Raw genomic sequence first — 16426 nt, 5'->3', positions numbered from 1 at the left:
TTGCTACTGTACTGAAAACAAGAGGATAAGAGAAAACACAGTATTGTATTAATTTATTTTGGGTTTGAAAAATCGTATCGTGAACTTAGTATCGTGCTTCGAATCGTATCATGAGTTGAGCGAATCGTTACATGCCTAGCTAGTATCGACCGATACAGAGTACAAGTAGTGTGCATCGGAAAAAATGGTATCGGTACATCTCTGATCTCACCGTATCACTGTCCCACCTCTCCTCTTACCCCACCCACCTCAGTTTGACACCTGTTTCTGTTGCCTCTCTCCCTGAGCCTTATTTTTTACCCTACAACCCTGTTTTTCCCCCTGTTTTTTTTCCCAACACAAGGAGCCAACCGCATCGTGATCGAGGACTCCAACATCCTGCAGCCGGTCGGCCTCACCGTCTTCGGGAACCACCTCTACTGGATCGACAGGCAGCAGCAGATGATCGAGCGGATCGACAAGACCACGCGCGAGGGCCGCACCAAGATCCAGGCCCGCATCGCTTACCTGAGCGACATCCACGCCGTGCGTGAGCTGGACATGAGGGAATACAGTAAGAGACCGACTTTTGAGACCTTTTGAATATCCCGGCAATCTATCTGTCTAGAATCTTAGAATATCCCACCGTTTGACCCATTAAAACCGGGGAGGCATCTGTGTCATTTTAGATTTCTTTGGCTATTCAAAAACAGCGGCTACTATTGATGCGCGGGTCGGGTTTTTTCATGACCCGCCCCGCCCCGCCACGGAACCCAACCCGCCTCAACCCGCCCCGCGAACCCATATATAAATCTATGGCTCAACCCGCCCCGCGACCCGCGATTTTACCTATAATTCTGTAAAATCATGGTTAGAAAATAATCCCCAAGTGTATTCAAACTGTTTTATTGTTATTATTCTTATTCTTATTAGGAATAAAGACAAAACAAGAGCATGTGATTTTTATTTATTTTTTGCGTGTGAGAGCGGCTGACCCGCTCACCCGCAGCCCGCATAATTGCCTCTGAAATTCTGACTCGACCCACCCGCGTCGCGGGTTGACCCGCGGGTCCTGCGGGTTACGGGTCAACCCGCGCATCACTAGCGGCTACACAAGTTCATAGCGTGTACGTTTGTGCCGTGCTATGAACTTGAAAAATCGTGATAGTTTTTAACTCAAATCTTTGCCTCTGGGGGGCCCCTGAAACAGAACATTTTGAGATGGGGGTCCGCGGCCAAATACATATTATTTGATATGAAAAAGTTTGAGAACCACTGACATAGAAACATACGTTTTTCAGAAAACTGTTTAGGATTTAGAAGACTATTTTAGAAATCGGCCTCAATGGGTCAAACCCTATGTACTTGGTTTGACTGGTGTTCCCCAGGAGCCTACAATGTAAGTAAGTATAGCCTTGGGGACCAAAGGTTCCCGAGCCATATGGTCTGTAGGTCAGGAGCCTAGCTCCTGTTTCTGTAGCTTGATATAAAAGTACAGTACATCCCCCGGCTGTGAACTTACAAATCGGGCTCTTATGACCCATCTATACTATTTTAAATCTATGTGTCTGGCATATTTGGATACAATAACAATGGATCAACAGCTAGGGAGGTATGCAGATAAGATTTAGTTTTTTTGCTGACCAATGTCCTTTTCTCCAGGTAGGCATCCCTGTACCCTGGAGAATGGAGGCTGTTCCCACATCTGCATAGTGAAGGGCGACGGGACCACCCGCTGTTCCTGCCCCGTCCACCTGGTGCTGCTGCAGGACGAGCTCTCCTGTGGAGGTACGCGTACAGCAAGTTGGCTTCTGACACATTAGTCAAAATGTTTTGTAGAGGGACTTGAATTTTGTGACGACCATGTAGTAAGACCCAGTGCATCGAATAAGAAAACATGCCTCGAGGGCTGGGTAATATAATAGATATTTAAAACTAGAAAATGTGCTCCTCGGAGCACAAGTCTCCGCCAGCAGACCCGTGCTATGCTATTTTAATAGCACGGGTCGTCTTGGTAGAACGGGTCGTCTTGGTAGAACGGGTCGTCTTGGTAGAATGCGCGTGGTTTTTTGGTGTTCTGCAGGGGCGACTGAATATGTAGTGTCTGCATCTAAAAAATGTTCTTCTTGAAGCAATGTGTAATATGGGAGTTGTCGTAATTGACTGGTTTGTTCAAATACTTGTCTGTCTTCTTCATCTTCATTGTCTTGAACAGTTTCAGCAGTTGATTGGTGTGTTTGATCTATGTCAGTTTTCTCTAGTGCTACATAATGTATTTGATCAAGGTGGCCAATTGTTACAGTATTAAGACTTCGGCCTTGTTGTGGGATCAATTCAACTCTATAGTCCTCTTCTGTGTTACTGTTGTAGATGAGTATGCTTTCTTAGCTTTGGCCTTCTGCGCCTTTGCTTGACCAATGTTAGGTGTTCTCAGAGGGACACACACACACGCACGGTCGGGTGATTTGTACTGGAAGGTACTGTTCCAATCAAGACTGATTGATCCTGTCTTACCTCACTTCAAACAACATAAATGGCTTTTTGAAGTGACACACCTATTTATAGGATTTTATTTCGTCATGCGTCCCTCTAGCCAATCAAAGGCATTGGTGTCAACATATTGACACGTGTCACGTGGAGCTTGACCAATGTTAGCTTGGCTAGGAGGGAGGTGAACACACAGCGGGACGAAGCGAAAACATACTCTCCGCCTCCGGGCGGAGACAAAAACAATATAAAATATTCTTTATAGACATATCGGAAATATTTCTACTGTCTGTGAATAGTATAAGAGAAAATTATTCGACAAAACAGGATGAAGTCATATCACCCAGCTCTTTATGTTACCTTTGCCAAAGTTGATCTTTGTCTGCAAACCTTGCAAGCCTGCCTGTTATCCTCTAGCGTTTCTGGAAGCTGTCCGAGTATGTTTGTCCTGCTAACCGGTTTACATGTATGTCTCTCTCTCTCTCTCACTCAGAGCCCCCCACCTGCTCTCCAGAGCAGTTCTCGTGCACCAGTGGCGAGGTGGACTGCATCCCGCTGGCGTGGCGTTGTGACGGCTACCCCGAGTGCGACGACAGCAGTGACGAGGAGGACTGCCCCGTGTGCTCGGACACAGAGTTCCAGTGTGACAGCAGGCAGTGTGTGGACCTGAGCCTGCGCTGCAACGGAGAGAACAATTGCCAGGACCGCTCTGACGAGAACAAATGTGAAGGTGAGAAGGAACACAGGTTATTGACATTTTGGCATTAGTTTTTATATTACTGTTTATATTATATTACTGTTTTGTTTTGACTTAAAGACGGGGTGCTGTGATTTTCAGTGATTTTTTTTCCCCCCCCTAAAACATAATCATCAGGTATTATGGTTATACTAGAAGGAAGATTTTTTTCAAAAAAGTGTACAGAAATTGTTAAAATTATGTTTTATGTGGACACGCCTCCAGTTCATTAAAGGACGACTTCACCGATTTTCAACCTATCTTCATATAATTCATCCTCACTAATACTTTTTTTCTACTCGGTCTGTGTCTCAGAGGAGGGCTGTGGACAGTTCAGAGTCCCGTCTACCAGTGACATCATCAATGGGGAATCCAAGCTAATAGAAACTGCAGGCTTTCTATTCCTGGAAAGTTGCAATGCAATAAAAGAAGCCATTGTTCTCGTGTTAATAAAAATCGAAATAAAAAATTAGAAATCTTGTTGAAAAAAAAATCATGCCTAACAATGATGTCACTGGTAGATGGGTTTCTGGACTGTCCACAGTCCTCCTATGAGACACAGACCAAGTAGATTTTTTTTTTACCATTTTATCATGAGTATTACTGAGGACCAATTATATGAAGATAGGTTGAAAATCGGTGAAGTCGTCCTTTAAGTATACCTGGTTCTCACCTTAGCACCTCCTCCACCACCTTAGCACCACCCACCTGTCCTAGTCCCTCCTCCTCCTCATTGCCCACACCTGTTGTGTTATGATAATGAGGGGGAGGGTACGTTTTTACTATGTCACTAAAGGGCTGTTTTTCTATTGGCACGTTTGACCCTCAAGGTTTCAGCCTCCAGGTAGAAACTCAAAATAGTCAGAGAAGACATAAAACACCATAAAAACACCACCAGGGGGCTTAATGAAGTTCTATCAACCTCATTAGACACATGAAAAACAGAAAAAGTGCAAAACCATGGCACCAGCTCTTTAATTTTTTCAATTTCAGTTTATTTCTGTTGATAAATGTTTTAACCCATTAAGACCTGGAACGCATTTGTGTCACTTTTAGATTTCTTTAGGCTATTCAAAAATAGCAGATATACAAGCTCGTAGCGCGGCACTCGGTGCCGCGCTATGAGCTTGTATATCTGCTATTTTTGAAAAATCGTGAAAAATGTTTTTTTATTTTTTTCCCCAAAAAAATTTGGATTTTGATTTTTTTTTAGACACGGCCTCAGGTCTTAATGGGTTAAAGCGGGTTTTCGGACGCTCGGGTGGCGCAGTGGTAAAGCTGCCACAGAGTCAACCACGGAGTCGAGGGTCTCTATACGAAAACACAATCGGCACCGTGTTTGGGGACGAGGGTGATATTTGTCACTGCAAGTACCAGCCCTACGGGCTGGTGGGGCGGCGCCTGTCAGCAGGGAGTGTTGGGTGGGAGGAGTAGGACGAAGGCTCTACGACGTCCTTCCGGTGGGGGCTCCTCACTGGCAGGTGAGCCAGTAGGATACGACGGCAATGACAACAATACTTTAACCCTACCTTTTTAACCCATTAAGACCTGGAACTGTCTCATTTTTAGATTTGAGCTAAAAAGCATTATTTTACACTTTGGGCTATTCAAAAATAGCAGATCTACAAGCTCATAGCGCGGCACCGAGTGCCGCGCTATGAGCTTGTAGATCTGCTATTTTTGAAAAATCGTGAAAATTTGTGCAAATCTTTGAATATATATATTTTTAAAGCGAACATTTTTAACTCAAATCTTTGCTCCTGGGGGTCCCTGGAACAAAATATTTTGATGGGGGTCCGCGGCCAAATACATATCATTTTGGGGGTCCTTGACATGAAAAAGATTGAGCACCACTGATCTAGAAACATACGTTTTTCAGAAAACTGTTGAGATTTAGGAGACATGTAGAATCGGCTTCAGGTCTCAATGGGTTAACCCTACCTTTTTAACGGCTTGTTTTTCTCCCAGTGCGTTGCCCTCCTGACCAGTTCAGCTGCTCCAACGGCCAGTGCATCGGGAAACACAAGAAGTGTGACCACAACATGGACTGTACCGACAACTCTGACGAGATCGGCTGCTGTAAGTGTCCAGGAACAAACTAGTCAAAAGTTTAGTTACTAGTAAACTGGTAACTAAAGTTCAAATAATTGTAGTGTAGTAAAAGTACAATATTTGACTCTGAGATGTAGTGGAGTAAAAGTCAAAACAATTGGAAATACTTAAAGGTAGGGTAAGTGATATTTTTTGGTTAAAACAAAAAGTATTTTGTTAAAAGGTTAAAATACTATATTCTGATAGTAATCATTGCTATAGAGTGTTTGTTCAGTAACAGATGTCTCCCTGTCTCTCCAGCTCTTTAATAAACAGAAAATACATTTTTCGGTAGGTGTCAAAATCTCAGCCAATCAGGAGAAAGTACCCATTTTTAAGCTTAATTTGTATAGTGTTCCAGTTAAAATTTTGTCTGCTCATTTCTTAGTGTCATCACTTCCAATTTCACTTGTTTAATCTGTATCCTGATTGAGTTCTCTGTCCTGGTTGGATAAAATTGGAAATGAAACTGAAACGAAAATGCATTTTCTGTTTAACACATTAACTGCCAGAGGTATTTTCATATTTTTTTAGCCAGTGCCAGAGTTTTTCATTGGAAAAAAATAAGTACTCAGGAGCCGAAATACAGCATTTTAAAGTTTTAAGTTAACAAGGAAGTGGATAGGAGTCTAGATCTTCAACTAGTCATATCTCCTTGGTCTTTGGGTGAAATTGGAAAAAAAAAAAACATTAAAAAAATATATATATATTTTTTTTCACTTCATGTAGATCTACGCGATTGGCACGTGGCGGCTTTAAAGCGGTTCGCGTAGATCTACGTGATTGGCAGTGAATCAGTTAATAAAGAGGTGGAGAGACAAGGAGACTCCTAATACTGAACAAACACTCTATAGCAATGAGTACTATCAGAATATAGAGCTATTTAACACTTATTTTAACCAAAGCAAATCACTTACCCTACCTTTAAGTACAGTCCTTGAGTACATGTACTTAGTTACCTTCCACCACTGGTAAAACGGACATGAGTTGGCTATGTAATTGATCTGATTATTGGGATTTCCTTCATTTTTCCCCCCAGATCCCACAGAGCCGCCTCCTCCGCCCTCCAACACCATCGGCTCCATCGTGGGCGTGGTCATGGCCCTGTTCGTGGTGGGCGCCGTCTACTTCGTGTGCCAGCGGGTGCTGTGTCCGCAGATGAAGGACGACGGCGAGACGGTCACCAACGACTTCGTGGTCCACGGCCCGTCCTCCGTCCCCCTGGGATACGTCCCCCACCCCAGCTCCCTGTCCGGATCGCTGCCAGGTAGGAGGGTGGATTTTGACAGCAAATTTGTATTCAGTTTTAGTCATAGTCCATCTGAAATGTTTCATTTTTTGTCTAGTTTTAGTCGACTAAATATCATAAGATTTTAGTCGACTAAATCTACAGTTGATTTAGTCGACTAAAATGTATTTTAGCGGGCTTTGATGGCTTTGATGGCGTCGCAATGGCTGATTTTACACTTGGTTGCATGCTGAAAATAGCCGCGACGCGTTGTGAGCTTGTAGATCTGCTATTTTCAGAGCGCAACACCCGAGCGCGACCAAACATAAAATGATCTCTTCTCCACTAGTCATTTTAGGCTAGTTTTTATTTGTTGACGAAATTGTCAATATATTTAGTCTCAGTTTTAGTCATCATAGCTTAGTTTATATTTAGTTTTTATGTAGTTTTTATGTAGTTTTCGTCAGTGGAAAAAGGTAGTCGACCAACATTTCTCGTCATAGTTTTAGTCGACTAAATCAACCCTGGGGGACAGAGGGCGTAGAGGCTCCAATCGGATGGTTTTTAGTTCAGGTTAGGGAATGCAAATGATCGATTAACCCATTAAGACCGGGAACGCATAATGTGTCATTTTCGATTTTTAGCTATAACCATTATTTTATACTTTGGGCTATATAAGCTTGTAGTGCGGCACCGCGCTGCGAGCTTGGAGATCTGCTATTTTTGGAAAATCTTGGAACATTTTGTGCATATCTTTGAATACATGTATTTTTTTTTAAACGACATTTTTAACTCAAATCTTTGCTTCTGGAGGTCCCTGGAACAAAATATTTTACAATTGTTCGCTTTAAAAAATCTATATTCAAAGATTTGCACACATATACAAGATATACAAGCAGATATACAAGCAGATATACAAGCTCATGAGCTATATTTGAATAGCCAAAGAAATCTAAATGGGTTAAATCATTAATCAATAGCTGATTCGCCTTATCGATCGATCATTGATTAATTGATAAGCGGCGATTTTCCTGAGAAGCGGAATTTACCATTACTTGTACAAACTTCATAGTTCTAGTAACACCTGAGGTAGACCATGCTGAGGTAGACCATGCTGAGGTAGACCATGCTGAGGTAGAACAGGCTGAGGTAGACCATGCTGAAACGTTTGGTCCTGAAAATACAGATTTTTCGTGCGAAATGCTGCAGCTTTGATGCTTCATAGATTTGATTGACAGCACTATCATCAGTGTTGAGTAAATTAAATGTTGGACACATAATGCTGTTAACACAACATTTGCTATGTGTTCCTATCGCACAAAAATGTAGTGGGACCCCCCTGTAGTAACTCTGAGGACCCCCTGTTATAGACTCATGAAAAAAGTGGGAATTAACACATTCATTGCCAGGGGTATTCTACTACAGGCAGGTAGCTTCTGCCAGCATTTTTAAGCATTCTGACAAATTTTTCAAGAACCACAGAATATTTATCTCCAGTATGAACGATCCCCTGATGGTTGCTAATCACGGACGGTTTCACTGTGCTTCCGCGAAAAAAAAAGTAAATGTCATTGTGACCTCCAGTTCTCTTGTTTTACCAAGTTGAAAATAGCATGTTTGGCCAAAAATACATAGTAAAACACAGGAGCCGAGATACAGGATTTTAAAGTAATAAGTTAACCAGGAAGTGAATGGAACAGCCAATCTTCGGATCACGTTATCTTGGGCTCTGGACGTTTTTCCTAAATAAATGTTTTTAAAATGACAGAGATCTCCGTCAATGGCGGTAAACGGGAATGTGTTAATACAAATAAAATAAAAAAATATCGTCCCCCAATAAATATTGATATAAGAATAAGATGGGGAATAAAAGTACAGAATGTTTTCTGGCAAAAAACCCACATGTTAAGATTTTGGTTTGCTCCTAAATGTCGGTACTGTATGTCGTCCAAACAGGCATGTCCAGAGGGAAGTCTGTGATTGGCTCCCTCAGCATCATGGGCGGGAGCAGTGGCCCGCCGTACGACCGCGCCCACGTGACCGGAGCGTCGTCCAGCAGCTCGTCCAGCACCAAGGGGACGTACTTCCCACCGGTGAGGAACACTTTTACATCTCCATATTTTAACTTCTTGTGTTTTTTCTTCTTCGTAAATTAACGCCCTTCTTGATCATACTACAGCGTCACACAAAAGCATCAACAGTAGCAGATCCACAAGCTCAAAACGCGGCGCGAAGCGACACGTTTTGTAACTTGTAGATCTGCTACTTTTGATACTGCTTTTGAATCATGAAAAGCAACAGTTTTGGACATATGAGGTTTCCACGGTTTCCACCCGACAGAGACGATTTACAATGTATAATAATAATAATAATAATAATAATAATAATAATAAACTATTTGTATAGCATGACATGAAATGCAGCTCAAAGTGCTTTACAGAGCAAGAATACAATTACAGTTAGAACCAATTTAACAATAAAGCAAACAAAAATAAAATAAAATAAAAGCAAAGGCATAAAACAACATTAAAATAGGCAATACAGTGAGGAATTAAAAATCAACCAAAGAATCAGCTAAAAGCAAGAGTGAAGTAATAGGTCTTGAGCTGTGCTTTAAAGCTATCGACAGAGGCTGCCTGTCTTAAGTGTAATGGGAGTTTATTCCACACTGTCGGTCCGTAAAAGCAGAATGCTGCTTCACCGTATTTTTTATATGTCTTTTATAATGTACAGTAGGACATTGGTTCTCAAATTATTTTGGGCCAAGCACCCCCAAATTGATATTTGTTTGGCCATGCCCCCCCCAATCTGAAAATGTGTTACAGGGACCCCCAGAATATTATTTTTTTGTAGGCGTTTGGCACAGCAGACACTCTTATCCAGAGTGACTTACAATAAGCAAGGTAAACTATCAGAATGCAGAGAGAGACCAGTGTAGTGCACTAGGCGGCACGCAGTGGTGGAAAAAGTACTCAAATTATTTACTTAAGTAAAAGTACCAATACTGCAATATTAAAGTACTCTGTTACAAGTAAAAGTCCAGAATTAAAAATGTACTTGAGTAAAAGTACAAAAGTATTGGCATCAAAATGTACTTAAAGTACCAAAAGTAAAAGTACTAAATATTTGAAAATAGCAGATCTACAAGCTCACAACGCGTCGCACCGCGACGCGTTGTGAGCTTGTAGATCGGCTATTTTCAAATAGCCTATGTATAAAATAGGGTTAAAGTGGTTAATGTATGTTTCATTATATCATAATTTACATCTGAAAAGTAACTAGTAACTAAAGTTTTCAAATAAATGTAGTGGAGTAAAAGTACAATATTTGCCTCTGAGATGTAGTGGAGTAGAAGTAAAAGTATTGAAAATTGGAAATACTCAAGTAAAGTACAAATACCTCAAAATTGTATTTAAGTACAGTACTTAAGTAAATGTACTTAGTTACTTTCCACCACTGATCCAGAGTGACTTACAATAAGCAAGGTAAACTATCAGAATGCAGAGAGAGACCAGTGTAGTGCACTAGGCGGCACGTGGGCCAGAACTGGCCCGCCAGCCATGATATCTGACCCGGTAACTGATGTTGTAAATAGTCGACAATATTTGACCGTCCCACATTCAGGCTACAATGTCCAAATAGAGAAAATCTACTCCCACCTGAAGAATGCTTTTTATCCATGCTGACGGACAGGCATGTGTTGTCTCACATTGTTTCTCTCCATATCTTAAGAAAAGACCTGGAGCTGCTATTCATTGAAAGAGCTCGTTTATATCTCTGTTTGAAAGGGAGTGTGACTGTCTGGCTCCAGATAAAAATGTTCTCTTTTTAACTTTTTAATGAACTAAATGTCCTCATTCCTGCACAAAATGATTACCCCGCGCATTTCCATCCGCACCTGTTACATTTGATTACACACACAGTTCAGTGTGCAGTTACACCACTCACATCTTTATTTATTAACTTTTATATCAAGTTATTATATAGTTTATACAATATTTAGTATATACAATATTGTGATAATTGTACAGTATATAAGATGGCCTGCTGCCAGTTCCAGTTGTTAAATTACATTGATTATGTTCTGGCCCACCATCTAATGAGAAAAACATTTGCCCGAGGCCAAACTTACTTGCCGACCCCTGGCGTAGTGCCTCAGGAAACTAGGATCACAGGTAAACAATGAACCGAGCATCAGTCTAAACAATATACAGTACTATCTAAATGACAATCTGTACAACGAAACTGTAGGATACCAGGTAAACAATGAACCTAGCACAACACAAAGGGGGGGGACTGGAATAGCGAGTGTGGTTCCGCCAAAAGCTGTCACTTGGCGTTTCAAATCGTATTGAATCCTTTGATTGGCTGGTGGTATAAGCATAGGAATGTATAAACATAGCTGTGTGGATTACGGAGGAATGTGAATGAAATCTTGATCAGGAACGTGCCGCTGTGTGCACTTCTGTTGCAGTGTTGAGGATTTCTTTGCGTCTGTCGTTGCGACCGGCCATGCTCAAACATGTGGTGCGCGGCCCCGACCAGAGCGGCTTGGAGCGGCGGGCGGGCGGTCCTCGTTCCATGTTCGCCCCTACCTTTTTTCTAAACCCGCTCCCTGCTACGTAAAAAAATCGTCCCGCGCCTCTACAGCTCCGCTCCACTTGAATGCTCTGCTCTGTGGCAGTTTTCCTAGTGGCACGTGCACAATAAATCTAGTCTTCTGGATTATTAACTAATTGGGCCACATCCCTGATATACTGTAAATGTAGCCTATGATAACATATTCTTCAATTAAAACATAGAATTTCCTTAGGGCAGCGGTTCCCAACCCTTTGTGGATCAGGGCGTACTTGAATATTTTTTTTTTTTTAATCATGGCCCACACAGCCTATCGGCTGCCGTGTTAAGAGGTCAGATGGGTGAGCTGCACGCGTTTTCAGAGCATGTTTAATTTAATGATCTATCGATCGATTGTGTTCCCGGCTTGGATCAATGGAACTAACATCGTATACTTAAAAGTTCCTATCTATCGGTATCGCAAGGAAAACTAATTTCATCTCAGTGCTTTGCCAATTATTGCGATATTATTATATCGCGGCCAAATACATATAATTTGGGGGGTCCTTGACATGAAAAAGTTTGTGAACCTCTGGCTTTAGGGTACACAGTACAGCATCCCAGCCCCGAGGCACGCCCTCCGCCATGTGGAAAATGTTACCTCTGTTTGAGTCACTTCTTCCAAGCATCATTTCAAAAATCCAGCTTTTCTTTTTTTTTATTTGATCCTGCTGCAGTTTTTTCACGATCGTCTACCTCCGCTATTAGTTGGCCCAGATTTGAGCGACTTACCAATTGGGGATGGGGGTCGGGGGGTGCCGTAACATGTAAAAACCACACAGCCATATGTGTTTGTGTGAAATCCCAGGCTTTTCTTTCCCCAGTGAGGAAAGCAGAGGCTGCGAGAGCGTGTGAAACTGGTGAAAAAAGGGTCTGTGCCAGGCTGTACTTTTAACCAGTTAATTGCCTCCGTTTCAATTATGCCGTTTTCAAGAAACCAGAGCTAGCACGAATACAGTTGGTTGTACAGTCACATAAAAGGAATAATAACTCACTTCTGCAGAAAAAAGAAAACAAATGTAATATTTTATTTGACGGTCGTGTAATGGTAATGGATATTCGGGCGTAATATTGAAAACACGTTTCTGTAATGATTTGACTGTACAGCTAGAGATTTCTTTTCTTGTGCAATAAAATGGACCATTAAGGATGAGAAAGTGGTGTGTATATATATGTATAAGTATTGATGTTCACTTAGCTGTGGAAGATTCATGTCCTTTTTTTTTTTTTTGATATTATAGAAATTGTCTGAAGAGAAAAATGTGAATTAAAGATGTATTTAGAATTTGTTGTTCCAGACGTGAATGAGACGGAGAGAAGCTAAAAGGTGTTTGTTTTCCATTTGTTTCGCCCAGATCCTGAACCCGCCGCCCTCGCCGGCCACGGTGCGCTCCCAGTACACCATGGAGTTAGGCTACTCCTCCAACAGTCCTTCCACACACCACTCCTACAGGTATGTCCTGATACACGCACGCACACACACACACACGCACGCACACACATGCACAGATAGTAGGGGCTGGGTGATATGGCTTCAAATCAATATCACGATTAATTTAAAACTCTTGCCTCGATGTGAGCTTGCAGATCTGTTTTTTTTCCCCCGCTGTTTTTACAACAATTTGAAAGTGATCAAATGTGTCTCAACACAGGTTCTTTTGCTTAACACATTGAGTGCCAGGGTTTTTTTAAAACAGGGTACTCACAGTGCCTGGATTTTTAACAATTTTTTAACCTTTTTCAAGTAGTCACAAAATATTTTCAGTGATCACCGTCCTCACGGTGATCCCCTCATTACACACACAGGGGTCTCGTACAATCGGGGGAAAAAATTAAAAACATTAGGTAATCCGTTCCATAGTTGCAGCCAGTTGAAAATAGTCAAAAATACATAATAAAAAAAAAAAATGTACACAGGAGCCGAGATACAGGCTTTTGAAGTCATAAGTTAACCAGGAAGTGGATTGGAGTCTAAATCTTCGAAAAATGATATCTCCTGGTGCTGTGAAGAAAAAAAAAAAATAATAATAAAAAAATAAATACAAAAAACGGTCCGGACCGTTTTTGGCACTCCTCGTTTGGATTATGAAAAACGGTCCGGACCGTTTTTGGCACTCAATGTGTTAAAAGGAACAGCGACGATATATATGTTGCTTTTATCCTACTCATAATGTGATGACGAGCGAGTGTGACCTCAATCCAAAGGTCATTTAACAATATTTCCATTTATTTTGGGGCTTTTATGCCTTTATTATAGATAGGATAGCAGGCTGACAGGAAATGGGGAGAGAGAGATGGGGGAGTGACACGCATCAAAGGCCGTCTGGATCGGGATTTGAACTCGCGACACGCGGTCAGGCTACATTGTACTCTAGGTGCCCGGACCGCTACGCCAGCGGTCCTGGCCACAATATTTCTTATTGGTAGCTCTCTGTCAATTTATCAACGCTAGAAAACATGTCACCCATGAAACAAAGCCACATTGAAATGATTACATTTTTATAATTATAATTATTGTATAATCGTGATCATTTTACCCAAAAGCTCAACCACTGTCTTTTTGAAAGTCCGAACTTAGCCAAGCTCTCTGACCGGCAGGCGTCAACCCGACATCAATAAGGAAACCATTGAGTGTTATAATTAACCCATTAAGACCTGGAACTTTGTCATTTTTAGATTTGAGCTAAAAAAGCATTATTTTACACTTTGGGCTATTCAAAAATAGCAGATATACAAGCTCATAGCGCGGCACCGAGTGCCGCGCTACGAGCTTGTAGATCTGCTATTTTTGAAAAATCGTGAAAATGTGTGCAAATCTTTGAATATATATATATTTTTAAAGCGAACATTTTTAACTCAAATCTTTGCTTCTGGGGGGTCCCTGGAACAAGATATTTTGATGGGGGTCCGCAGCCAAATACATATAATTCTGAGGGTCCTTCACATGAAAAAGATTGAGCACCACTGATATAGAAACATACGTTTTTCAGAAAACTGTTGAGATTTAGGAGACATGTAGAATCGGCTTCAGGTCTCAATGGGTTAAGAGAATACCAGTGAAATCTTCGGGTTTCGTGGAAATGTAATCAAACCTTGCAGGATTGCAGTGTTGCTGCCCTGCTAGAGATGGCAGGAATTCCGCAGGCACATGCTAGCACTTATAACAACCCCCTTTTTTTCTGGACTCGGGGGGGGCCCGGCATTCAAAGAGACTTCGCTTTCCTTTTGTTTACCCTTTTCCCCGTGCATTTTGAAACGGCACAGGCTTCAGTGACACACACACACACACAGAATGTGGTGAGCGTTTGTACCGCTTCGTGTCGCTTTTCATCCGTGATCAAAATGTTTTATTTACATAAGAAGTTTTAACCCATTAAGACCTGGAACTGTGTCATTTTTAGATTTGAGCCAAAAAGCATTATTTTACACTTTGGGCTATTCAAAAATAGCAGATATACAAGCTCATAGCGCGGCACCGAGTGCCGCGCTACGAGCTTGTAGATCTGCTATTTTTGAAAAATTGTGAAATTGTGTGCAAATCTTTGAATATATATATTTTTAAAGCGAACATTTTTAACTCAAATCTTTGCTTCTGGGGGGGTCCCTGGAACAAAATATTTTGATGGGGGTCCGTGGCCAAATACATATAATGTTGGGGGTCCTTGACATGAAAAAGATTGACCACCACTGATGTAGAAACATACGTTTTTCAGAAAACTGTTGGGATTTAGGAGACATGTAGAATCGGCTTCAGGTCTCAATGGGTTAAGTCCAAAATGAGATTGGTAAACGCAGCGCCGCTGGTTGTTTACCGAACGTCGCGGTTGAGCTGCATTTGCCTTTTTTTTTCTAATCCTCTTCCCTCCCCTCACCCCCCCCCCCCTCCCTCCCTCGTCTAGGCCTGTCACAATTTTATTACATAATCACCTGATAGTAATTATTTGAGATAATCGCAATTATTTTTGCATAATCATAAAGTTTCCATGTTGAAAGATGTTCATACTTTCAAATATATTTTCAGACATTTTCCAAAAATAGTGGAAATTTCCACTACTTTTATGGCATTAAGTCAAATGTCACGACGTTGACTTCTTCTCCCTTGCCTCTCTCCAACTCACAGCTACAGGCCTTACACGTACCGCCACTTCGCCCCGCCCACCACGCCGTGCAGCACGGACGTGTGCGACAGCGACTACACGCCGGGACGCCGCGCCGGGCCGCCCAAGTCCGGCGGCGCCGCCGCGGCAGCCGCCATGTCCGCCGCGGCCAACGGCGCGGCCAAGGCGGGCTACGCCAGTGACCTCAACTACGACTCGGAGCCCTTCCCGCCGCCCCCGACGCCGCGGAGCCAGTACCTGTCGGCCGAGGAGAACTGCGAGAGCTGCCCCCCCTCGCCCTACACGGAGCGCAGCTACTCGCACCACCTCTACCCGCCGCCCCCCTCGCCATGTACGGACTCCTCGTGAGCCTGGCTACCCCCCCCCCCCCAACCCCCCTCCCCGGGATACCCCGGGAAGAGTGGGTGCGTCTAAATATTGTGGGCACCTCAAATTGGTTTTTATTTTCTCCAAAATGTAAAAAGAAAAGAAGAAAATAATTTAAGAAAGGGTCTGAAGTAAAGTATCCATGATTTGAACATGCACAGTACATCATTATCAGACCTAAATTTACCCTTCAACTTCTTGTTTTTGCCCAAAATGATTGAATATACACATACAGGCTTTGTAGCAATTTGTAGCAACTGTTATTGGGCCTTAAATGTCAAGTAATATAAAGTGTACGTACATGATTTGAACATGCTTGAACGTTTCACATTTAACCCATTAAGACCTGAGGCCGATTCTAAAAATGTTTTCTAAATCCAAAAAGTTTTTTGAAAAGAAATATACAAAAAGAAAAATTCACGATTTTTCAAAAATAGCAGATCTACAAGCTCATAGCGCGGCACTCGGTGCCGCGCTATGAGCTTTGTATATCTGCTATTTTTGAATAGCCTAAAGAAATCTAAAAGTGACACAGATGCGTTCCAGGTATCAATGGGTTAAGGCCTAATATTTCTACAATTGCTACAAATTGCTACAAAACCCGTGGCTAGCCAGTCACTATGGGCATAAGCAAAAAGTTGAAGGGTAAATTTAGGTCTGATATTAATGTAATATCAGACCATTTTCCAAAGCATACAAGCATTCTTTTTTTTCCCCCTACATTTTGGAAAAGAATAGCAAATGTAACTTTGAGGTGCCTACGATGTTTAGGTGCCCACTCTTCCGGTTACCCCCCATCCCCCC

General features: G+C 42.1%; 1 protein-coding gene across 1 annotated transcript in view; it reads left to right on the top strand.

Annotated features, from left to right (window-relative positions):
• The window catches only part of lrp6 (low density lipoprotein receptor-related protein 6), a 105296-nt gene extending 89263 nt beyond the window's left edge, over window positions 1-16033 (top strand). Inside the window, exons 17-24 of the mRNA XM_080421294.1 lie at window positions 344-553; window positions 1642-1767; window positions 2960-3196; window positions 5171-5281; window positions 6333-6560; window positions 8478-8614; window positions 12494-12591; window positions 15259-16033. Coding sequence (XP_080277420.1) covers window positions 344-553; window positions 1642-1767; window positions 2960-3196; window positions 5171-5281; window positions 6333-6560; window positions 8478-8614; window positions 12494-12591; window positions 15259-15604 — 1493 coding nt within the window. The 3' untranslated portion in view covers window positions 15605-16033. The remainder of the gene's footprint in view (window positions 1-343; window positions 554-1641; window positions 1768-2959; window positions 3197-5170; window positions 5282-6332; window positions 6561-8477; window positions 8615-12493; window positions 12592-15258) is intronic.
• The last annotated feature ends 393 nt before the right edge of the window (window positions 16034-16426 follow it).

This window comes from Gymnoscopelus braueri (genome assembly GCF_963280865.1).
Source record: "Gymnoscopelus braueri genome assembly, chromosome: 23".
NCBI classification, from domain to species: domain Eukaryota; kingdom Metazoa; phylum Chordata; class Actinopteri; order Myctophiformes; family Myctophidae; genus Gymnoscopelus; species Gymnoscopelus braueri.
This window is presented reverse-complemented; position numbering and strand designations above follow the sequence as displayed.